The 24,927-nt window shown below is 40.8% G+C and overlaps 2 protein-coding genes across 4 annotated transcripts in view; both read left to right on the plus strand.

Moving 5' to 3' along the window:
• LOC135454578 (protein HIRA) overlaps positions 1–14,687 on the plus strand; it is a 32,348-nt gene extending 17,661 nt beyond the window's left edge. Inside the window, exons 13-25 of one of the 2 annotated variants that reach the window (XM_064726842.1) lie at positions 250–335; positions 773–967; positions 2,317–2,487; positions 4,457–4,661; positions 5,421–5,525; positions 6,326–6,474; positions 7,198–7,359; positions 8,055–8,113; positions 9,113–9,218; positions 10,375–10,497; positions 11,388–11,551; positions 13,231–13,319; positions 13,829–14,687. In XM_064726842.1, the coding sequence (XP_064582912.1) occupies positions 250–335; positions 773–967; positions 2,317–2,487; positions 4,457–4,661; positions 5,421–5,525; positions 6,326–6,474; positions 7,198–7,359; positions 8,055–8,113; positions 9,113–9,218; positions 10,375–10,497; positions 11,388–11,551; positions 13,231–13,319; positions 13,829–13,945 (1,731 nt within the window). In that variant the 3' untranslated portion in view covers positions 13,946–14,687. The remainder of the gene's footprint in view (positions 1–249; positions 336–772; positions 968–2,316; positions 2,488–4,456; positions 4,662–5,420; positions 5,526–6,325; positions 6,475–7,197; positions 7,360–8,054; positions 8,114–9,112; positions 9,219–10,374; positions 10,498–11,387; positions 11,552–13,230; positions 13,320–13,828) is intronic. The other variant, XM_064726843.1, reaches the window with a different exon arrangement.
• Positions 14,688–16,130: 1,443 nt separating this feature from the next.
• Positions 16,131–24,927, plus strand: part of PPIL2 (peptidylprolyl isomerase like 2) — a 68,101-nt gene continuing 59,304 nt past the window's right edge. For both annotated transcript variants that reach the window (XM_064726901.1, XM_064726902.1), the window contains exons 1-5: positions 16,131–16,225; positions 16,314–16,363; positions 16,751–16,796; positions 17,417–17,479; positions 17,629–17,680. In XM_064726901.1, coding sequence (XP_064582971.1) covers positions 16,194–16,225; positions 16,314–16,363; positions 16,751–16,796; positions 17,417–17,479; positions 17,629–17,680 — 243 coding nt within the window. In that variant the 5' untranslated portion in view covers positions 16,131–16,193. The remainder of the gene's footprint in view (positions 16,226–16,313; positions 16,364–16,750; positions 16,797–17,416; positions 17,480–17,628; positions 17,681–24,927) is intronic.

Genomic DNA, 24,927 nt, shown 5'->3' on the forward strand with positions numbered 1-24,927 from the left:
ATTAAAGATTTGATATGCATAATGTTTTAGACTTGATTCTAAAGTGGAGAGCAGATTACATTCTCCACAAATGCCCTTTCTACAGATGGATAGGTTGAAAATTAGAAAATTGTGTTTATGGGAAAGTGTTTGCTAACAGATTTTTAAATGAGGCACCTCTTTTAATATATCTATTTTTTTCAGTTTAAAAAAAATTAAAATAGCATTTCCCATTTATCAGAAATTACGATAAAATGTATTTCCCAACAGAATCTCTTAAAAAAACAAGTGGAAACACGAACGGCAGATGGCCGGAGAAGGATCACACCTCTCTGCATAGCTCAACTGGACACTGGGTATGTTTGGAAGTAATCCATAAAATCCTTCTTTGCCTTCTTATCTTTTTGTTTGTTTGTTTGTTTCCCTGTTCCAGGCTTGGCATTCCATCTTAGGGCATCATAAAGCACTCACTGGAAATAAGTGTGTATTCTTAAGGAATACAGTTTCAACCAGTGTTCTTTGGCCATGAGATCTCACTTCTAATAGATCAGGCTAATTCTCATTATTTACTGTTATAGGTGAACAATGCTCTGATGTATTAGCACCACCTTTAATATCCTTTGGATATGAGAAATTACTCTGGAAAGGTACTGGGGATTTATTTAGATTGTATATGAGTGTCCACATGTGGAAAAAGGAAGAATGGAATAAATATTTTAGCTAAAATTACTATTTTTGAATTATCTTTAAAGTGATTTTGAGAAATGTATTTGTTGTTTGTCTTTTTGTTTAGGGATTTTTCTACAGCATTTTTCAATAGCATCCCAATATCTGGAACTCTGTCTGGCTCAATGATGTCTTCTCAAAGTAACCAGCAGCTCATGTCACTAGATTCGAACGCAGCAAATTCCCTTAATACTTCAAAGCCTTCTGTAGAGCCAACAGCAGCCAGTATAAAACCAACAGATGATGCAGCCAATAAAGATGGGTCAGTATTTGCTGGTTTGTTTTGCACTCACATGAATCTGTTTAGTTTTTAATTCTTATTTATAGTTTTATAATGAAGAAATTATTCAAGTAGTTTCCTTATTGCAAAACCCCAAGAATCTAATCTTGCTGAAAACATTGAGATTTTATTAGTGTTTGGTTACTTTAAATGTTGATAAATTGGGAATGAATAAATCCATGTGCATGGTTCTGGCAGTGAACTTCAGTACAAGGAAGTGCACAGCAGATTGCTAATGCTTTAACAAAATGACTTGTTGGTGGGTTGCTATTAGTAAACAATAGAAGGTGTTGCAGTAGTGTAAGAAATGAAACCTACTTTACATCCAATTCTGACCTGAGTCCTCTCTTTAGACATGGTGATCCTTTTTTCCTGTCCAACAGCCCCATCAGAGCATAGTGACATTGGCTTGTCAGTGCACATGTGCTGATGGGCCAGCGTGTCTTTCACATTAATTACAGAACAACTGAATTTTACTCGCTTTTCCCTCAGTGGTAGCACTGACCTGACTTCTCAGTGTGTTTTTATAGCTTTTGTAGCAGCATAGTGTCATTGAAACCTCTACTTCTCCACCAAATTTGGTTGAAATTGGCCACAGATTAAAAAATGAGCGGGTGGACTATGAGAAATGATTGACTGATGAAACTATTAAGTATCCTTTTCTTTGTAAATTGTACTTCTAGCAGCTTTTTAGTACAAGCATCAGTTATTTTAGAGCCATTCATTCCCTGAATTAATTCTCTGAATGAATTGAAAAATCTCTAAAGTAAACAGCTATTGAAATAGTAGATCCCTGGAATGCTTTAGTGTGGGGAAAACACATTCCTTTGCCCTAGAGTTATGCTTGGAAAGGCCTAATAATCAGCTTGGATTTTTCAACAACAAAATCTAAACCTGGCATGAATTGTTTCATCCCCAATTGTTTGCTTGATAAATAGTGAAATATAATATTGTAATGGAAATATTTGGTAACCTGAACATGGGGTAAAAGCAGGAACCCCCGTGATCATTTTAAAAAGTGATCCTTTCTCAGTAAGTACCAGCTAAAAGTATAATTTCCTTCCTGTAAATGAATTAGGGTCTTTTAATCCAGAAATGTGGCCACATGAAGCTCTGAGGTGTACCACAGACAGGTTTTGAGAGTAAGCAAAGCTTGTAAAACACTGATGCATGAAAGAGTGGGAAAAGAATCTTATAATTGATTATATACTTGAGTGAAAGGTTTTCAACATGGTTTCTAACCATTATCCCAAGTGCTAGTTGTTATGAACAATGCAGCTTACCAGTACTAAATGTTTCAATCCTTATTTTGCTGTCTCTTTTCTTGACAGTGTAAATGCTACCTCTGCCTCAGCTGCTCCTTCTGCATCGTCTTCCTCTGTGTTGACAACTCCATCCAAGATTGAGCCCATGAAAGCATTTGATTCTCGATTCACAGAACGATCCAAAGCCACCTCAGGGACTGCTGTTGTAACAAACACAAACCAGACTGTTGTGGACAGGTAGGACATGGCCTGGGGAGGGAGGAAGGGAATCAGGTAGAGTTGAAACACGAATTCTGTGTGGTGTAGATGTCACACTGCTGACACTCTAGAAGTTGTCTTGGGTTTCTTTCACTATTGGAAGGAAGGGGGCAGCTACAAATAGGTGAATTCTGTCCTGCTGTTACCCTTTGTATGTTTGTCCCTGGCATTTTGGTATCACACAGATTCTCCAAGATAGTCCAGGTTAAAACTATTGTTGTAAGAGGCTGTGTGTGCACAGGCCTGTGTCACTGAGTGCAGCTGGACTCCTTGGAAGACAAACCCTGCCAAAAACAGCCAGCCTGCATCTCTGTACAAAAGAGGTTTACTTCAAGGTAAATTACCATACATGTCAGCAGATGACCTCTCATCACCACAGCTGCAGTTATATTTCAGCTTTATGCCTTGAAGGCATGCATAGAAGATTCTCTGAGTTTAAAGGGTTTTGGCTCTGAATCCATGTGATTAAAAAAAAAAAAAGGAAAGCATTTTGGTTTGTGACATAGTGTTATGGCATAAATATTCCTCTTTCACCAAAACAAATGATAAAAAAATAACAATCTTAAGAAAAAAGAATGTAGTTCCCCAATTATCAGTAAAACTTGGTTTTATACAACAATATTTTTATGTTAAAGAGCTTAACCATGTGATGCATAAGCAAGAGTATTAATATACTCTCATAAATGCTTCTAATGTGTCATTGAAAAATGGATTAAAGTGTATTGTTTGGCATAATTCAGGTGCCAGAGAAAAAATGTTTGGATTATGCAAGGTATTTCTCTGAAGCCAAGTAGTTAAGGAATAAATGGCAAAACAGTGTGAGTTAATAACCAGCTATTGGAGGGAAAGGGAAGAGTATGATTAAATGACCTATTTTAGGATATAATGGTTAACAAGAGAGTTCACAAGGATTGTACTTTGTATTGGTTGTATTATATTCAGTTATTTAGGGACATGGACCTGTTGGAGCAAGTCCAGAGGAGGCCACAAAGGTAATGAGAGGGATGGAGCAGCTCTGCTGTGAGGACAGGCTGAGAGCTGGGGCTGCACAACCTGGGGAAGAGAAGGCTCCAGGGTGACCTTACTGCAGTGCCTAAAGGGGCTGCAACAGACCTGGACAGGGACTTTGCACAGGTTGTGAAACACATAGTGACAGGACAAGGGAGAATGACTTCAGGCTGAAAGAGGGCAGGTTTGGATGAGATATTAGTAAAAAATCCCTTACTGGGAGGGTGATAGACACTGGAACAGGTTACCCAGAGAAAATGCTGATGTCTCATCCCTGGAAGTGTTCAAGGCCAGGTGGGATGGAGCTTGGAGCAACCTGGCCTGGTGGAAGGTGCCCCTGCCCGTGGCATGTTGTTGGAATCAGATGGTCTTCAGGGTCTCTTCCACTCCAGCCATTCTGTGATTCCATAGTTATGTTTCCTAGAATGGAAGCTGGGGCAGTGAAGTCATGTGTGTGGTTTGCAGACACATTTTACAGCAGTCAGAACTGAACAGAACAACTTCTGGGGGTAGAGAACAGAATGACAAAAGCTCTACATGAATAAGCAGAAAGTCTAATGTCCACTGAAGGGGAAAAGTTGAACTACTCTTGCATCTTAGAGTGTTGAATTATTTGTATCAGCTCAGGGAAAGAGATCTGATGGTAATTGAAACTGAATGCTTAAGTAAAGTTGCTATTTCCAGCTTTATCCCATGGCTAACTGCTGGTTTGATTAATTTTTTTTAAAGGGGAGAATATGTCTGCTTGGTTTATATCTATATTACACACTGTCCTTTTGGAAAGGGTTTGCCATACCTCTACAGCTTCCTCCTCCTGCCTTTGCTTTGAAATACACCCCAAGAGGGCTCAGAAATGTCATCTTATCTGCAAGAAGGCAATGTGTGGGAAATATGGCAACTTTTGGAATCAGCTTTTTTTTTACAGACTTTTTTTTTACAGACTGAAGGATCAGAATTTAATTAAAGACAATAAGCCCAAGGATATTCTGGAGAGCAGCAGTGACAGTGAAGAGAAGATTCCAGCTGTCAAACCACTCAGCGTACCCAAACGGAAACTGGAACTTGAGGGAGAAACAGTAGAAAAGAAGAAAAAAGGGAGGCCTAGGAAAGACTCCAGACTTGTACCAGTAACTTTAACTGTTCAGGTGAAATATATAAAATTCATTGTGGCTTTCAAAGTTCATTTAATAAAGTCAGTCCCCTGTTGACTTGTTCCATTGACTCAGGGAAACACAAGTTGTATCAGTCCCTCAGAATTTTTAGCCATCCCTCTTCCATGCCTTTAAATTTCCTGGTTTTAGAATTTAAGCTTAGAAAAAGCAGGTGCACATAGTGTGGCAAATGTGTTTATCTTTTATGTAACTCTGTAGCTACTTACTAAAGGTCCCAGCATGCTAAGTAATGCTAGCCTGCCAAAGACTGTCTAGAATAAAATGAAATGCCAACAGTTTTTGGTGGTGTATGATGGAGAGTGGTCCAAGAACAAGAAAGTGACTTGGATATGGTGATTTAAATGATGATAAATCTCCTCAGAACTCTAAAGTAGTTGCATGAGAGTTTTCTTCATTTTCAGGCATATAGATTACCAGTGTTTTCTGTATCCAGAGCTTAGATTTCCCATGTAATACACCAGAATTTTCAGGGATTAGTTGCAGCTGAAAATAGGGGTGTTTTCAAAAAACAAAAAGAGACCACTTCAAGTTTTTTTGTTTTTCTGTGATTCTTAGAAGCTGTATTAAAAAACTTGTGTTCATACAACCAATTGGAACAAGATTAACATTTGCAATTGGCATTATTTGTAATTTTAAGAAAATTCTTTTTCAAATCAATCTATTTGGTAGAATATATTTGGTTTTCACTTTTTTTAATAAAAAATGTAACTATTTCTGCCATTTTTTTTCCAGTCCCCAGCTACACTGGCCTCTGAGAAGGATGCTGCTTGCATCTCTGCACCAGCATTAGCACTTAAACTGCCAACCCCAATCCCACAGAAATCGTTTACTTTGCAAGTAAGTGGACTATAAGGAAAAAATACTTTAAAAACAAACAAACCCTGCTTTCTTTTAAATATCCTCAGGTTAGTCACATCCTTTGATGAGTTAACGTTTGAATGCATGTATTTGTTCAAGCAAGCAAGATGGGTAACACTTTAGCTTCTAAGAATATGTCTGTGTGAGCAAAGAAAATGGCAAATCAGCTAAAAATGGGTCGCTTCTGACCCAGCTAAACTCCAGAGAGGAGTGAGTGCCTCTGGTTCATCAGTCCCCCCCCTGGTTAGCCAAAGTGTGGGGTGGAGATAACAGCCTGGGGGGAGTGGCTGCTGCACTGTTACTGCAGTGGTGTTGGGAGTACACCCCTGAGGAATAAAACCAGGGCTCTTCTGAGAGCTCTCTGGAGTTGCTCTGCATCTGAACAGCCTGGCAAATAGTAATGTTTTAGGTATTTATGAAGCAGCTTTTAGATGTATTCAGGCTGTGGTAGTCTGGTTCCAATTGCAAGACTGTGGGGAGACTGGGCACATACAGACTTGATCTGGTGCCCATAATTAGGAAGCAGAGACAGACTAGCACAGCCTTCCCTTATGTTTGTGCTTCAAATACAAAGAAATTACTTGTGTTTTAGGCAAGGCTGATTTTCAGAGGTCTGCTTCTTTTGAAGTGCCATGGTATATTTTGAACCCACATTAAACAGAGAATGCCATACTTAAAAGTGTTCTCAAAGACAGCATTGTTTTGGTTCTAATAGTAGTTGCTGCTTTTTGGAGTAATTTTTTCCTCTTCCAGAAATTATTTCATTTTTTGTATTTCAGATATGTTCAGATCCGTCAATGTACCTTGAAGTGGAGAATGAAATGACCACAGTGGGGGGCTCAAAGCTGAGCAGGTTAAAGTGTAATAGGGAAGGGAAGGAATGGGAGACAGTCCTGACCAGTCGAATCCTCGCTGCAGCAGGAAGCTGGTAAGAGAGTATCTTTTGGAAGAAGGAGGTCCTGAAGGCCAGAAGACATTTTTAGGTGTACAAAAGTACAGTTTACAGTTATTTTTCATAATATTTATGGGTAAACGTGTGCACCGCTCTTAGTCTCAGGTTTTGCTTCAAGAATTAACTCTATGCAGTCCTAAAACATCACAACTTGCATTAGCCAGTTACAACTATTTTCCTGTATTTTTACATTTCTCCTTTAAATTTCTTCATTAAAGTTGACTAAATAGTAAGTGACAGGTTTTCAAGTGCTAACTACTAAAGAATGAAAAATTTGAAATGGCATATGAAAATACATGTCAAAGTATTTTCCTGAGTCTTTTGCTATTTTTTCTCTTAATTTTTCTCAATTTTGCCTAGTACCAACTTCAGAGTTTCAACTGAAAGTGTGTTTCTGAGCCCTATCTAGGTCTGAAAAAGAAGCAGCAGATTTTAAAGCTAAATACAGGTACAGCCTTGAGGGAGAGCTTGTGTATAACCAAAAGCTTTACTGATATTTCCAGCTATGCCCCTTGGTCTGTTTAGTTTATGACTTCTCTTGGTATTGAAAATTTTGTCTTAAAGCTGCAATAGTTATTTTTTAGGAAATTTGCCCAAGTTGTATGATAGCTTAAGAGTTCAGCCTGTTTTTATGCTACTTGCATTTGACAACACACAAATGTTTCTTATTTATTTGTTTTGTTTTTTTTTTTTCCCCAGCGAGATTGTAACTGTGGCCTGTGAGAAACGAACGCTGTCAGTATTCTCAGCTTGTGGTCGTCGCCTTCTTCCTCCTATAATATTGAACACACCCATTTCCACCCTGCACTGCACAGGCTCCTGCATCATGGCTCTCACCACTGCTGCTACGCTCTCTGTTTGGTAAGGGCCACGGTGCCTCGTGTCCATGGGTACCTTGGAGCTTGAACCACATCAGCTCTGAACACAAGTCCACTTCTGAATAGAATCTGCAGAGTTAACTGGGCAGCACTGGTTCTGTTTCAGCAAAATCCTGTTTCTGTTCTGCCAGTGCAAAATATTGAACTTCATTCTAGAATAAGGATAAAGAAGCAGCCGGATTTAATCAGTTTAAATGCTTGTGATGCATGTGGAATAGAGTGGGGGTGGGGAAGAGAAGTATGGATATTTCCATCTTCCATCACACTTAACCAATGAAGCACATGAGTTTCAGAGTTAAAGTTCTTCAGCCATTTTCAAGATGCCAAGATAAAACACTGGTAACTCGTTTGCAGTTGTTGAATTCAATCTAAAGTCTCAGCAAGTCAGAGCTCCTAAAGGAGTTATTTAGATCCTGTTTGCTTTGTTGTAATGAGGTTTCCTGATAAAGAGCCATAAAAATTGTTCTCTGCTATTAACTTCTGTCTTGTCATAAGGGGTTTAAGTTTGCCAAAATAATTTTGTCAAAGCAATGAAGAAAATGTCAAAACAAAAAAAAAAACTAAACACATTCCCCAACCCCGCACTTTGTCATGAATACTGAAAAAGTGCATTTATTAGAAGATTTTTGAGTTTTCAATTGTTTGTTGACTACAGACTTGTCCTTTTGTCTTTTTCAGGGATGTTCACAAGCAGACAGCCATTGTCAGAGACGAGTCTTTGCAAACAATATTTTCAGGTAATAAAAAAATCCTTTAATTACCAACCTTTGAGCCCACCTGTACTATTTAGTGCCATTTATGAATATGCTGAAATTCTATTAAACCTAAAAAACCTAAACAAATAATTTCCCTTCATTATTGTATAGTAAAGGGAAGTTCTTGAAATAACAGTGATGACAATATCAGTGAGTAGCAAACTTGTGTGAGATTCTGTAGCTTATAGTCTGCCTTGCTTCTGAATGTAGAAATTCAGTGTTGTGAAGATCACAAGATAAATACTTAATGTAAATCTGCTATTACAGCAATTTCTCTGTCATTTGCATGTTTATTGTCTCTGTGCTGAACAACAACTGATTATCTTCTGATTCATTACTTAAAAATCTTCAGTTTCAATCACTGCAATATCTGGCACAACACAAATCATCAGAAAAGCAGTGTCTCAGAGTACATTAGCTCCTGCTTTAGCTTTAATCCATCCAGTACTAATCCAAACTAGCTAGAAAGCAGTTGTATTAGCAGTTTGCAAATGTCATCATTAGAAGTTACATGCACAAGCCCTGAGCTTGGAATATGCTGGGAAATGAGACTCCAGCTATCCCACTTACTCTGTGCTCTTAGAGAGCACACTTTTCTAAATATGCTGGGGATTATAATTTTAACTTAATGGGGAAAAGAAAGCAAAAGGCTTTTTGGGTTACAAAAGACGTGGCAGAATTGCTGAAGATTTTCCCTAGATAAGGAGAATGTTCCTAATTTAGCCCATTTTCTCTATAAATTGCAGCATCAAGATTGATAATGTATTTTGCAAAATTGATGTTAATGCTACTGCACTGAGCCTTGTGCTTGCCATCATTAATTTGTGTCTTGACTTTCCTATCAGTGCTTGAGAACAACATTGAACTTAGGTTAGTTGCTGTAATTGATAAGAAATGGTAGATACCATTTTTTCACCATTTTTAATGATGAGTCTTAGGCAAGACTCCAAAAGAAACACTTTGGTCTGATTTGACTTGCAGGAAGTGATGCAACTGTTTCTCAGATCTTGCTGACTCAGCATGGAATTCCTGTCATGAGCATGTCTGATGGGAAGGCATACTGCTTTAATCCTTCTCTTTCTACATGGTAAGTCATGGATTACTTCCTCCTTTTGCAATTCACAGGAGCTGACGTGTTCTGGTTTACTGGGAAGAAATCATTCCACCTCAGAGTCATGGAAGAGTCATTGCTAAACTCAAGGAAAGGCTGCACAAGAGTCTGTGTCTTGTTGGGGATCAGATGGGCTTTCCCCATGGAAAGGCAAAAGTTCCTGTGAAAAATTTCCTGGGTAAATTATTTACAGGAACTTGCCAAAACAGGTTCTTTGTTGTTTCCTAAGAAGAAAAAAAAACAACATGTTGTAATCCTAATATAATTGTTGTAATTAGTGTAATGAGCCTGCTGGATGAAAGGGCTTATTGTTTTAACTCCTCCTTAGAATAATTGTTGTTATTGAACTACTCGAAGTGAATCCTCTGGAAAAGGAAAAATACCCTATTTGTTTATTAAGGGAGTAAGGAGCAGGGGACAGACTCTCAGCCATAATTGTGAATTTGCTGCTATTTCTTAGTTTGTACCACAGCTTGGAAAATATATAAAAGAGCAATGTGTTTAGTCATCATACAAATTTAAACATGATAAAGCAGCAAAGGGTATTTCAAATATTTGTACCATTTTACCCTTGTGCTGTATAAAATCTAAACTTAGCATTGGTTTGAGCCACTCTTTCTCCTGGCATCTCAAGCCAGTGAAGATGATATCCTTAATTAGGTGTGGAAATGGCAGCTGTAATGTCAGCTCCCTCCATATGAAGGGATAGATGTAATTATGGAAAAGATTGTCAATGTTTGTGTGTCTGGGGGGGGGGGGAGACCTGACCTAAGGTAAAATCGAGTTCTTAATGAGAAAGTCATTACCTGTGTTCATTCCACACATCAGTCTGGGTCATGGCTTCTTATTAGATTGTAAAATGGCAAGGAGAAAATTCCTTCCAAACTAATGGTAAATTATATTATGTAATTAGTATTTTTTACTTTGGGAGTAGGAGGGACACACTTCAAGCAGAATTTGGAGATGTAGTGGGAATAATCAGGGTGCCTGGAATTCCTGATCCACTTCAGTGATGTTTTTTTGGTTTTCTGTGAAAACACAAGTCCAGTTTTGAGGCATAACAGAGCTGGGTCTGCTGACCTTGCTATTTGCACTCCTCAGACTTGTTTTTTGTTTGTTTGCTGTTTTCCAGGAATCTTGTTTCTGACAAACAGGACTCTCTAGCACAATGTGCAGACTTCAGGACTAGTTTGCCATCTCAAGAAGCCATGCAGTGTTCTGGGCCCTTGGCTGTCATACAGGGACGCACATCCAAGTACGTCGTGCCAGCGTGGTTGGGTTTTGTCATGGTCTTCACTCATCTGCCTGGGTCACTGGGTTATTTCTGAAATGCCAGTGGCTCTGAAATGATCAGTCATCCACACAGTGATCCTTTGCATGTTTATAGTCTGTATCTTAATCTTATGAGATTGTTTGGGGGGCAGGAAAACATGCTCTGAATATAATCAGTTTAAGTTTCCTCTTTATTGGATGGGTAAGGTATTGGACAATTCTGTTATACTTTTATTAGCTAAGCTGCACTTTTTTACATTTTACATTTTAATTTTTAGTTTACCAGCTTTCTGGAGTAGGCCTGCAATTTTTGAGTTAGTTCAGTTGGCCTCAAAGAATCTATTTAATGAAGTCTTTGAGAAAGTTGAGATATTAGTCATCTAGTGAGTATTTTTAACATGTGAAAATATCACCAAGGAATTGTGTGAGCCAGAGCAGACTCCTGTAGGTAGCTTTATAGCCCATCCTCCCTTGGATTTGAATTCAGTTTCCCAGGCAGATTTCTTTGCTATTTCTGCCTTTCACATCCAAGTTTAATTTTTTTCTGGACAGAAACTGTGTAGTGTTGTATGATTTTATTGCTGTTCTCATGAGGGGAAAGGGAGTTCATTGTGAAAAGCATTTGAATACTGTTTTTGAGAGAGAGAGAGAGAGACAATAACAGAATGAAAAATTCCCTTTTTGAAAAAAATTCTAATAACTAGAATTAGAATTTCAAATTAGCTTTCTAGTGACAATGTGTTTGTATGCAAGAAATTTTTTATGTCTTGTGTGCCTCTGGAAGATTGGTGCAGTATAGCTAGTGCTACAAAAAGATATAATCCTTAAACTTGTATCTGATTTTATGGCACATTAATCTTTTTGCTTTTGCAGTTCAGGAAGGCAAGCTGCAAGATTGTTCTCCATGCCTCATTTAGTGCAACAAGAAACAACACTTGCATACCTGGAGAACCAGATAGCAGCAGCACTTATTTTACAATCCAGTCACGAATATCACCACTGGCTCCTTATCTATGCACGGTACCTAGTTAATGAAGGTGAGACCTGCCAGGCTCGGGTGCTTCTCTGCAGCTCTGAGAAACACTCTGTTCATGTCATGGATGTGTGTGATTGCCCTTAACACCTTCCTTTTAGCACTTGGCTTCTGGACTCGGGTTTGCTTAAAACCAAAACAAATTGCATTTGCTGCTGCAGTGCTGGGTCCTCAGGAGTCCTGTTTGGACACTGACTGGGGACAGACTGTCTGGGGAAGCAGTGCCATCTGCAGACTGCAGGAATGGCAGTTGCATTGTGAAACAGCCCAGTGGTCTGGCAGGCACATCCTAGGTATTGTCTGGCAGCAGCTACAGATGTTTCAGGGAAACCAGGAGCACTTTGTAAAATGCATAACCCTCCTCAGCCAGCTGACAATCGCTGCCTGGTGTGAGGTGGAGGGGCTGCTCAGTCTCTGACACTTTGTACCTGAGCACATAAAATAGCAGAGCATTTGCTTGTATTGCTTGCACTTCATTTTTGTTTTTTTTACAATCTAAAATTTCAACTGCCTATACTGGTGAGTTCCACATGTTAAATTCTCTGAGAAAAGAAATACACAACAAAGGTTCCTTGTGTCTATTTTATATTTCAATACACTTTATCTCTATGCTATTATGTTAAATAAGGTTAACCAACTGACTTTATACTTTTTGGATTCTAAAGATCTCTGTTGTATCTCTGCCTGTCTACATTCATAATTGAGTAGTTCCCCTTGTATGAATTCAGCCTTACTCCTCACCTTGCATAATCATTCTGCACAGAGGGAAATGAAATGGTTCACGTTACACCACCTAATAGGTGTTGGCAGAATTAAAATCAAACTCATTAATTCTTGCCTTTTGACCTTTACCTTATTTAACGAGAGAGCTTGTTGAACTGCATGTGGTTCTCTCTGTCCTTCCCCAGTTGAAATTAAAATATTATTCTTGGGTCATACAATGAAGAGATGGTTGTACTTTTAAAAGCCTTCACTGAGAACCTCTGCTGCATGCACTGGGTTCCTCTGGCACCTCCAGATGTTGCTGCCATGGATGGATGGATGGATGTCACAAAAACTGTGCTTTGCCAGAGGTGTATTGCTGCTTCACTAATTTTCTAGAGCTGCTGAACTTTGAAAATTGCACATCCTATTATTGACCCTTTATTCTTATGATTATTTCAGCATCTACCGAATTCTAATCCAGTAAAATACTTGATCTAGTATATGTTGATTGGCAAGTTACTCTTGAATAGACTTTGTTTCCTGCAAGGGAATTCCCCCCTCTGATTTTTGGGTAAATAAAGGAGGCCCAGAAACTGTGTGTGGTTTTATTAAAGGTGTTTTGGTTTTTAAAAAGCTGGTATGTTTGTGTGGGAGGGGAGAGTGAGGTTCAGATCAGGGCAGCTCTTAAAACAAGCTGGAGTAATTACTCCAGACTTCAGTTTTTCTCCCTGTTGTAGATTCATCTTTAGTAGTGGGTTTGGTTTTGAGAGCCTTAAATAAGACCCTTCAGAGCTCTAAAAATGATATGTCCAAAGAGTTGCTATAAGAATAATAATGTAACTTTCTGAAATCAATGTTTTGAGCTTTATTTTATTCCAGATACTTGTAATTCTTTTCTGAATGTTGTCTGCTACATTGTGGAGTGGTTATATGTAGTGAAACACTGTCAAATATCATTTTATTTCTGACTATCTCCAGGGTTTGAATATCGTTTGCGAGAATTATGCAAGGATTTACTGGGTCCAGTCCATTACTCAGCTGGAAGTCAGTGGGAATCAACAGTTATGGTAAGTCCTGATAATGGTTTAATGAAGAAAAAGGAAGAGTTTCCCATAAAAATTACAGAGTATTATCCTTTCCACACTCTGCTCTGATCACATAAGCAGGCTTTCTCCCATGGCACTGAGATTTATTCCATGTGAAACCACAGGCAAATGCTTGTTGCCCCAGTGCCAGCTCTGGTGCTGTCTTGAGTATCACACAGATGAAGGAGAGTTGCATGTTCAGCTCTCCACATGGTGAGACAGCAGCTTTGAAACAGGCACATGCTGAAGACATCTTCCCTCTCAGAACACAGCACAGCCTGGAGTCTGGAGCTGCAGAGGCTGTTCCAGCTTCATGAGTGTGTAAATGTAAGGACAGTTTTTATTCTGGGAGTCATGGAAGCAGAGTGAGAACATAAAATGCACAGCTCTCTCTAGGCAGGAAAAAGGGCATGAATCTTAGAGAGCTCCATGGAACATGTTAATGATAACAAATAATGGATTCTGAGGATGCTTTTGTGTTTTCTGTGCAGGGTTTACGAAAGAGAGAACTATTGAAAGAGCTTCTTCCTGTTATTGGACAGAACCTCCGCTTCCAGAGGCTTTTCACAGAGTATCAAGAGCAGCTGGACATCTTGAGAGACAAGTAGCATGTCCCCAGATTTTCCCTGTGGGGCCTGGTCCCAGTGAAACTGCTGAACAGCGTTACAGAGACGAGAGAGGAGCGAGAGTCCCAGCGGGGACACTCCTGAAGAAGGGCTGTGCCACAGAGGTCCCTGGATTCCTGGAAATGATGAGTGCAGGAGCTCGACAGTTTCCCCAGTGAAACTTGACCATTGAAGCTGTGACCTCTGTTTCTATGGAAAGTCATGGATATGTACTTCAGGGGGATCCTTTTGGATCTGGATCTCATTTAATATTAAAACTAGCTGAGAACTGTTTGTGCGGTTTCTTGGATGTCCTGTGAAAAGCACAGTACTTCAGAGTACACTGAACAGCATATTTAACCCTGTTTGGGGTTTTTTGCCTGAGGATTTATTGAGGCTCAACACTATATTAAATTAGATGAATGAGCCACGTAAAAAGAAATTTCATAAATATTAAGGTATTATGCAGCCAATAGACTCTTTCCTGTGAATATAATAATAAGAGGCTGTTCTAACACATGGACTATTTTTGTACTAGAATTTGCTAACTTGTAATATGGAATTTTATTTGGCCAATAATCAGGCTATCACTACAAAGTCATCTTGTAGGAGTTTAATTACAAAGGCTATGTTTCAAAGTAATTCTACCAAAATAACATGTCATCATCAGGTTTTTAATTTTTCAATGTTTGTAAAAGGCATTTGGGGGGAGGGGGAGGGATACAACTGGGTGGCTCTTTTTGTAAGTACAAAATAAAAGAACATTGCATTGGTTTAAAAAAAAAACAAAAAGCAAAAACATGGTCTTGAATTATTGCAAAGAGCACATGCATCTCCAGAAATGCCAACACAGGCTGAATCACGGTAATGTGTCTGGAAATAAATAATTTTGTCTGGATGATCTTTCCTCAGAAAGCACGATCAGACAAGTGCTGGTGATGTCTGTGGACAGCTCCAGTGTTTGCCCCTGGAGCCCATCTCAGCTGAGGGAGCAGGAGCTGTGGGAGTGCTCATCCTCTCAGGCAGAGCCAGCAGGCTCCCTCACACTGAGCAGAGTGCCTGCACTGCAGCAAGGAGGGAGCTTTCTGCAGTTATGGCTGTGTGTTCCTTGTGGAGTGCTTTTGGAATTCCACTGAGAATAAATCAGGTTGTTTTCTTTTCCCAGAGTGTACTTGGTGCTGGGACAGGAGCAAGTGAAGGTGTTGGTTCTTTGCAGGCCCTGCTGTTTAAATGTGCCTCAGTGCCTTGCTTTGAAATGTTTTTGAGTAAGAGAATTGTAATGATTAAGTGTATTTAAACCCTTGTAAAAGGGCAGTTTCTTCCCTAAACATCTTACAAACAATATCCTTCCCCCTCAGCCAGGACAAGGAGTAGCTGTGCTGCTGTGGCCAAAGAGTCTGATAGTGAGAACCAGTTGTAGTATTGTAAATCATTCATTTGCTGTTGCCAGTTAGACTACAGTGGTGGGAACAAGTATTCTGTTCCTCAGAGGAGAGCCATAACAACATGGAATCATGGACTCTCAGAAATCATTTATATAAGCCCCTGCAAGTAGAGCAGGATGTGCTTGCCTTGTGCTCATGGCTGCAGCCAAGGACCAGCTGATGGAATTGAAACAGGAGTTGAACTCATTTTATGGGAGCCTGGTGCAGTCAGTGCACTCTGGCTGTCCACTTCCATGGGTGTCACTCCAGTGGCTCTGTGTGGGCAGTGCCAGGGTGATGGTTTAACAAGGAAAGAAAAAAGGAGCATGAATGGATTGGAGGCATTTGATAAGTGAAAGCTCCAGGACAACTGGTGGTTTCCTCCTGCTAAAAGCAAGGGATCAGGGCTGTGCTCATCCTCTGTTCAGCCTTGGTCATGCCATTCGTAAGGGACAGTAAATTCTTTGTCATTAAGTCTTTGAAGAGACACTGAAATACTTTTTTGTGAAGAGCTGTATCCATATTAAGACACCAAGTAGGTTTTTCTACCCATTTTTTCTTGGGAGGTTCTATCACTGCCCAACAGACCAGGAACACAAGGATTTTCAATTCCAGGCCAGAAAACATGTTTTAGTGAAGCGGCAGCCCTGGAAAGCGGCGCTGAGGTCTCAGGCTGAACATCCCCGGCCATCCCGGCCTGTTCCCGCGGCCCGGAACGCGCCTGCCGCCGCCGCTGTTTCCGCACCGCGGCCGTTCCCCGGCGCACCCGGCGGAAGGCGCGGCCGGGCCTGAGGCGCCGCGCGGGCCGGGCAGGCCGAGCCGCCGCCATGGGGAAGCGACAGCACCAGAAGGATAAAATGTGAGCGGGGGGCGCGGGGGAGAGCGCGGGGGGCCGGGCTGTGCGGGGCCGTGACTGTGCTGTGCTCAGTGACCCCCCTATCTCGCAGGTACATCACGTGCGCCGAGTACACGCAGTTCTACGGCGGCAAGAAAGCAGGTAAGGGTAAGGGGGGCGGGCCGCTCCCTCAGAGCCCCGAGCCCTCAGCCCGGGGTGCTGCTCGGAACGGCCGCGTCTGTGCCGGATCAGCGTCCCCGCCCTCGCCGGGACTGTGCCCGCTGCCGGGGCAGAGCCTGAGCTTTAATTACCATATTTAAACTCAGCGCTGTCCGACTGTCACAGCTCTGTTTTGATGCTTTTCCGGCAGTGTAGTGTCAGTTCGGAAATGTTAGTTACAGTTTCACAAGCTTTAGGGTATTTGTCCTTGTCATCAGTAACTTACCACCGGTTATGTAGCAATATGTAACTTTCAAATGTTTCTTGATTACCTAGAACACCATGTATTTATTAAAATCTGTTGTGTGGGTTTTCTTTTTCCATAAACAGACCTTCCACGAACCAATTTTAGACGTTTATCGTTTGATCACTGCAGGTAAGACAACAAATTTACATTATCGTTATTTAATGACACACCTGTTTATCAAAGTCTGTTGACGCTGAACTAAAGCCATGTTCTCCTGAGGCAGTTACTTTCATTGCCTTGTGCCTGCTGTGGCAGTAGTGTGGCAAGAAAAAGTTGAATAAGAACTGAAACAGAGTCTGCATGACCTGTGATCAGTGTCTGCAGTGGTTGGAGCTGATGGCTGAAAGGATGCACAAGTGATGAAATAATGCAGAACAATTACTGTATACGTCCCAGCCTTCCACATCTGTGTCCTCAGGGCTCAAATCTGCTTGTCCCTCCTCAGAATATGTTGGGTCAGCCACTCATCTTGCTAAGATAGAGATTAAGGTAGATTGAAAAATATTTCTGCTGGTTTTTTCCATTTAGAGTTTACTGATTGAAGTGCAGGAGTGAAGGAGGAGAGTTGGTAGAAGTGGGTTAGAAATCCCTGTAGATTGGGTAGTTCAGAACATTGCCTTCCACACCTGTGAGCTCAGAGCTGCCAGGACTATGGGAGCATCCCCAACAGGGGATGCTGAGTGTGATTGCCAGTTACATCATGATTTCCACCTGGTTTTGCCAACAAGGTTGTGTTCTCTTTTTTCTAGTTTGTCTCTGCAGCCATTTGAATACCCAGTTTGCACACCAGATGGGACAGTCTTTGATATCCTGTAAGTTCCTGTCTGTACTTAGCTTTATTTTTGTGTTACAGCTGTATAATCATAATTTAGTCATAGCAAGTTGGCAAAAACAGTCATGGCCATCAGTAGAGGTTTTTGATGGTGCTTGTCATGGGTTACTTTATCCCTTCTCTTTTCAGGAGCATTGTACCTTGGATAAAGAAATATGGAACCAATCCAATCACGGGAGAAGTAAGTAATGATGGGTGGATTCACATCATGGCTTTGCTTTCTTTATGCTCAGTTTTTTATTTAATGTGTTAGAGAAACAAAAATCCCTTAGTGAAAGCAAGATGAAGTTGAATGGGAGTGCAGTTTTGAAGATGTGTGGAAGAAAGGAAAGCATTAGCTCTATTTATTTGTTGTGATCTGATTGTAAATGGGGCAGAGGTGAGTGGTCCATTTGTGTGAACTCTCAGGGTATCTTGCCTGCCTTCCAGCTGTGGCATAATGAACATCTGTACAGAGGGAAATACAAACTGTTGTTAATGCTGGTGCTGCCCAGAAGGCCTGACTGGTCATGATGGAAAACTCTCCTGCTGTCTCATATAAGCACAGTTCTGGTTCCTGCAGGGCAAGGGGCTCACACCTCTCCCTCTGGGATTAGATTTACAGCAATGTTTCCTAACCCAAAGGATATTTGGCATCATGCAGTTTAAGGAGATTAATAGATGATATTATGAATGGTAAGCCTGCACTACAAAATCTTCTGAGTTGTCCTGACAGTGTATTTCAGAAAGCTTCTGTCATGATGGTTCACTGTGAGAGAAACGTTTGTGGGTTCCTCCCCCCTTTTTCTGCATAAATGATAATTATGAAGGGATGACTGTCTGTAGCAGCATGAAATGGTAAAACACTGAATAAACATGAAGTACAGGAAATATTTCCCTGTTCGAATTATCTTTTTTCTGATGTGTAAAGTACATTGTTTATGAGGGCACAGAGGAAAATTTTAAGCAGGAACTGTTGCTTGAGCAACTGAGGTTTCCCCTTTCAGTGCGTGCAGTTACCTTTGTAGGCACTGGGTGGCAGCCCTTGCCCAGGGTTGGGGAGGTTTGCCGCTGCCTCTGGGCTGAGATTCCTTCTGAGAGATCTTGTGTTCGATTAAAGATTTTCCCGTCACACAGATACGAGGAAAAGCCAAATACAGGTGTAACATTCCAAACTCTAAACACCAACAGCCTGAATATCTTCCTTCAGGTGTGTCTGTGCAATGGTGAGGTGATTGAAGGTCTTTCTTCACACATGTAGAGGCCAGTGTGTGTTGAGAAGGAATGAAATTACAGCTATTTCTTTTGTTTCTGCCAGCCTCTCACCACCTTGCTGCTCTCTGCGTTGGTTGGGAGTTTTGGGGTGTTACCTGATCAGTTTCTTTCACTCAGAGCAGCTCATTGCAGACTGTGAACCATGATGTGGTTTAAAATTGTTCAAGTAGATGCTAAGCAATAAGTGTAATGTGCCTGACTGTGTTGTGTAACGGGGAGAGAGGGAGACTGTGCACAATATATTTGGTGAACCATAAATACTTAAATGAAGTCAGGCCTTGAGGCCTGTTAGTTTACCAGACTTGTGCTTCTTCCTTTTGCTCTGTGTCACTGTCTGGGGAGCCCTTTCTTCCCCCTCTTGTTCTGTGGTGGGCTGGTGCTGTACAGCTCTCTCCTCCACAGGACCAAGATGTTCCAGATGAGATGGAAGAAAAAGAGGACACTTGTTCTCCAGAATAGCATACAGCCCCGCTAATTCAGCTCTGTGGAGCTCTTCAGTTGAAAAGTGGGGTTGAAAGAAGGATTGTGATTTAGACTTTGTTTCCCAGAGGGGTATCTCAGGTTTTTGGAAGAGTGGGGTGGCATTGGGCAGAAATGGGATAGGAGTACTGGGTAGGGGCAGAGGAAGTCAGTGAATTGAGCTTGTGCAGTTCTGGACTGTTCTGTCCTTTGTTGAATCTGTCACTGTGTGTGCACCCTGTGTTCCCTGTGCACCTTGTCCATGGAAACCAGAAAGTATCTTCTGTAATGAATTGGTGACTTGGAGAATCTCAGGACTCTGGGTTTATTTAGAAAGGAATTGAGCCAGATGAGCTGCAATGCTGTTTTGTGTACACTAACTTATGGAGTTGCTTTGCACAGGTTGGTGATGAGGCTCTGCAGAAATTTTGCATTTATTTGTCTTGAAGTAAAAAATAGTCATGAAACCCTTTGTGGCTTGTACTTCTCTGATTGTGGTTTGCTGTAGGACAGATGCTTTAGAGAAGTCAGTAGATACTTGGAAATGGGGGTTAATGGTGCACTCCTGGCACTCACTAGCTCTGTCGAGCTGCCTTGTTTCTGAAGTGGAGCCCTCAGTGGAGAACTGGAGAGCCCTGCACTCATTAAGATATTTATCTCTGCTGTGCTCCAGGGGGTAGGACTGTGCTAGTCTTTTATTAATTGGATGTATGTGACCTGATCTACCAGGGACTTCTCTGATTCTTCTGAATCCTAAAGTATTGGACCAGCCTTTGTTTTTCAAGAAATGCTGCAATGCAAATCACTGTTGACCTTTGTCTAGAATTTACCATAAGCTATTCTAGAAAATAACTTCAGATTTATTCCCCTCCTCCCTTTTTAACAATGCATTGTGGTAAAAAATGCTTGTTTTGCTGCTACACCAATAATTTTGGAAGAAGCAGTGCATTTCTCACAGCTGAACTAGAGTCTGTCAGTTGGCATTGTCTCACTTACTTTTTCTGTCAGCTTTGTCAGGACACTGCCCTGGCTTATCCTTACACTAAAATTGCATAAAAGAAAGTGGAAAGTGATAGTTAGCTCATTCCTTTTTACTGACAGCAGCACTTTGGCTTCTTGGGCTTGCAGAGAGTTGCAGGCTTGCCAGGAGGTTTCATGTAGTGACGTTCTGACAGCCTGACCAGCACGGCCCCACGAGGCAGCCAGCTGGGCTCAGGGTACCTGTTTCAAGAGTGAGATTGGCCAGAGCATGTCTGCTTGCTTGGAATCTCAAGCATGAACAGATGATAGATCAGCATGCCTTTTGACAGGAATTTCAAGGAAAATTGGTTTTCTTGGTTGCATGGATATGTTCTATGTGGGCTGAGCTATTTTTCCTCCTGTTCATTGTAATGTGTCTGATGTCAATAGCTATTTTTTCCACTCTGGTTCAGTGACATTCTGACTGTGTGTGGGCAGGCCAGATTGTTGTGGCTGTACTTTCAGCCCCTGTAACCTTGGGCAAATATCTCTGTTCCCTTGGCTTAGAAGTAGTTACTGTCTTTGTCCTTGGTTCCTCCTTTTCTCTGGGAATTTAACTCTTTTGGCACTGGAAAGCCAGTTAATTTGACTCAGTCCAGCTAATTTAGCCTGGCCTATGAGTCAGGTTGGGAGACCTGAAGATGCTGTGTGGTGGATTTATGAGACTGAGAGTCCCATTTGTGGTCTGAATGAGGCAGAGCAGAATTTGTGTTGTGCCCTGTCTTGTGCAAGGTTGGGATCCAGACCTGCAGGCCAGAGAGGGTATTTTCTTAAGCATCACAAGGTTTTAGCTTCTCACTATGTTAAGAAGGAAATTTTTTATTAGTGTTTTCTACATGTTAGAAAAGCCTTTTGCTTGGTCTGCCTCTGAAGATAACCATAAAGAGGAGTCTGGTGCATATGATGAAGTAATAGAAGGCAGAGCCACTGACATGGAAAATGAGAACCAGCTTTGGAGTCAGAAGGCTAAAAATCCCTGACTTTTCCCAGTGAGACATCTGCCTTTTAAAAAGAGAGAGCTGGACACAGGGCTTTGCTCTGTGTACAATATAAATATTTGCCGTTTTTCTCCCACACCCTTTAATCCTGTATTTACCAAATAAAGCTGACTTGGGGTGAAATTATGACTAACATGATCAAATAGTGGCAGTACAGGTGCCTGGCTCCTGCAGCAAGCCTGTCTGGGGCAGGCTTTGGGAGCACCAGAGAGCTTGTACCTGCAGTGGGCACCTCCTCCCTCCAGCACTGCTCACCAGGAATGTAAACAGTGCCCTTCTTTCAATCATTTGTTTGAAGTAAGGTCGGTAAGATGATGCTTGCCACAATAATTACAGGCACTTTCAAAACCTGTAACTCCTTACCCACAAAAGAAAAAAATTGCAACTACATCTGTTATTTCAAAACTTGGAAAAGCATTCTCAAATACATTCCTTAAGTAAATTTATCTTCCAAATGCTGATGGCTATGGTTACTTCATTTTGTTGTTGAAATCATTATTTCTTTTCAATTTGATCAAGTAGATTTCAGTGAGTTTCATAGATCCCATAGAAATCAGTTTTGCAGTGAAGCTTGCTGACCTGGTTTAATGAAGAGGATATGAAAAAATTACTTCTTTTACTGTTGATTTGTTAAAAACAGTAAACTTGATTTGTTAAAAACAGTAAACTTTAAAAATGAACAAACAACCTTGCAATGTTGTTTTTTTGTTTTTTTTTAATGCACTAAAAAAGTCTTTGGCTATCTAAGTAAGGGAAATCCTGTCTAAAAAGGATGCAGAAATTGGAGCAAAGGTGAAACTCCTTAAACATAGAAGTGTTTTTGCCATGTTTGTATTTTGAAAGCATAGAGATAGAAATAGAAAACATTGATAATTGTTTCCTCACCTGGGGAGTGAACACAATGAGAAACAGGGCTTAGGTATTTTTTTCTACTTTTGCAATATTCTGAATAAAGAAACTGTAGTGTGTGAGCAATGTGGGAAATACCAAGCAGGAGCAGGTACTAAACTACAGTTTAGGTTCTAGCCAGGACTTTATGTTTCACTACAAATTGCTTTCCAGCTCTGTCACATAACCAGTGCAGGGTCCCTGTGTTTTAGGAATGGATTCCTGAAAGTGGGCTGAATGAGCTTCACACATGACTGAGTCAGAGGTGTGGAGATCTCAGTCACAGACAAAACTCATCCAACCCTGAGTCAAGTGGAACCAATCTCAGGCCTCACCTGGGAGGAGAAGTTCCAATTTCATGTGACCCTAATGGCTAAATCAACAGCGACAGTGGCTTTTAACTCAGTTCATATGGTCTGTGAGGTAATTTACTGCAGATTGCTGCTTTAATTGTGTTGTTCCAGGTGTGTTTCTAGATAATGAGCAGCAAATAATGGATGTCATTAGCCAAAACCCTGTGGTTTGAAGGTGCCCTCTTTCAGGGCAGTGTAGCAGTGTACACTGTCAGGAGAATGCAATAGCCATAGATAATGTGCAGTGGGATGCATTTTCAGAGTGTTTGTTGAGACCTTTCTGTAACCTGCTGGTAATGTTACCCCGTGATTCTGATGATCATCTAAAAATGGCACATTGAGGCAGGAGTCAGATTTTCCTTGTGCTTTCTCATCTTTTTTGTCTTGAGAAATTTTCTTCATTTACTGTTTCCAAAGAGATTGTGCTTATTTGAGCATTTTCATCTTTTGTCTGGGTACAAAATACCAGCAGGAAAATGCTGTGGAGACTTCCACAGGCAGGCTGTGTCCACATCAGTTTTCCATATCTAGAGTCTGGGACTGTCTAATTAAGAGCTAAATAGTTTGACCAGTTGAGGTAATTTTCATTATGTAGAGCTCAGGAGTGAGTCATATCCCTCTCACATTGTTTTTTCCTCAACAGCAGAGCACAGCACCTGAAATCCAAGTAGTCTGCTGTGTTTTTTCCTTGGGGCTTTGGAAATGATCATTTAGGTGGATTGGTAACTTTAGGTCTCATTTGGATGTAATGTGAGTGATGTATAAATGAGAATTTTAATTTTTCTCTAGAGAACTCCTTTCATATACATGTCAGAAGAAGTCGGCACATCTTCAGCTTTGAAATTCAAAGTATATTTCTTAATGTGTCTGATGCAACTCAGGTCTTCAGATATTGCAGAAGTTTAAATGTCAATTGCCCCCTTTTTTTGCCTTTTATTTAACTTAGCATATTTTCCCTATATATTTGAAATGAGTTTTTTTTCCTTGTTTATTTGTAAGAAAAGTTTCAGTGAGGGGTGGAAATACAGTTTTGTTCTGGGTGAGTAATAGCTTATTACAGAACAGAGAACAAAGCTTACAGAAATAAAGCCAAGGGAAGCTTTGTTGTTGAAAAATGATTCAGACAAATCCATCTTGGTTTTCATGTACTGCAGAAAGACGAGTGAAATGATCAGGAGCAGAAAACTGGGAGACTGTCTGAGGTCTTTGCCTCTCTCAGTCTGCTTTGCAAACTGCGTGCTCTGTCTTGAACCAGTGTTTGCTTTTTGCCTGCTATGGCTGCTGAGAGTTTTTGCTGATGGTTTTTCATCTGATACGTATCTTCTGTAAATTTTGGGTTTGACCAGCTTAGTCTCGTTTGTGTTGGTGCCAGAATTGTGCTTCTCTCTGTTAGTGTTTACAGCTGTGTGTTTCGCACGGCAGAATTTAATGCTTTCTTGACATTCTGTTGTTGAGACTTGTATTTTCCTCTCAGATGTTCTTCATGCCTTTAAGTTCTCCATACCCTACATGGTCATGGTTCTCCTCCACATCTGTTAAATTTTAATATATCTTCTTTGAACAGACTTAATCTTAATCATACACAGTAAATGCTGTGTGAATGCCTGGTACAGTGGTGGGAATATTTTCTAATCTCTTCCTGAAGTACTTTGATAATATCTGATATATTACACATGATAGTGTAAAACCAAAAACCATTTCAGTGTGTATGTGTTGAGACAGGAAGGGTGCTTTGAGAAAATGAGAATTTGTTGCATTTTCTTTTGGTGGTCTGGGTCATTTCAGAAGCGGGTACAGTTAGCCAGGATGAGCAGTAGCTCTTCCTTTTCTCTTTGTTTTGTTGTTTCCAGTTAAATGTTGCTGCCTGTATTTCTGTGGGCAGTAGCAGACTCCTTTCAGACACGGGTGGTTACAGCTGTTGTCATTAAGCATCTCTCTCCAGGTGCATTTTTGTCTGGGGCAGCAGACACAGGCTGCTGCTCAAATGCCCAGAATCCACTTTGAACGAGCTGAACTCTTCAATATGCAGCAACTGAGCCGTGTCGTCTTACCTCATTGGCCTCAGAAATTATTAGCTTTTAGTCAACAGTCTAAATGAGTTAATATTTGACTAGTGACCATAAATTTTCAAGGCCCCTGGATAGAAACATATGAGGACATGGTTTCTGCCCTGAGGAATGACCACAAAGTCACGTGGCATAATGAAATGGTCATAAAGCACAGGGGTGATCAAGGGGATGAAAATCCCAGAGTTATGTTCTGACAGATAACTCCTTCTTTTGTTGAGTTTTCTGAAACTTTCCCTCTCTCCTTTGTGTGGATAGCTGGTTCTTTCTTTTCCAGAGTTGTGTGTTTTACAGTAGTGCACCCAGCACTACTAAGAGTTAGCCTTTATCTGTCCTAAAAAGGGGATTTATTTTTCAATTCCCTGTATCTTTGCAAAACAGTGAGGGTAA

Source organism: Zonotrichia leucophrys, chromosome 15, assembly GCF_028769735.1.
Source record: "Zonotrichia leucophrys gambelii isolate GWCS_2022_RI chromosome 15, RI_Zleu_2.0, whole genome shotgun sequence".
NCBI lineage: Eukaryota > Metazoa > Chordata > Aves > Passeriformes > Passerellidae > Zonotrichia > Zonotrichia leucophrys.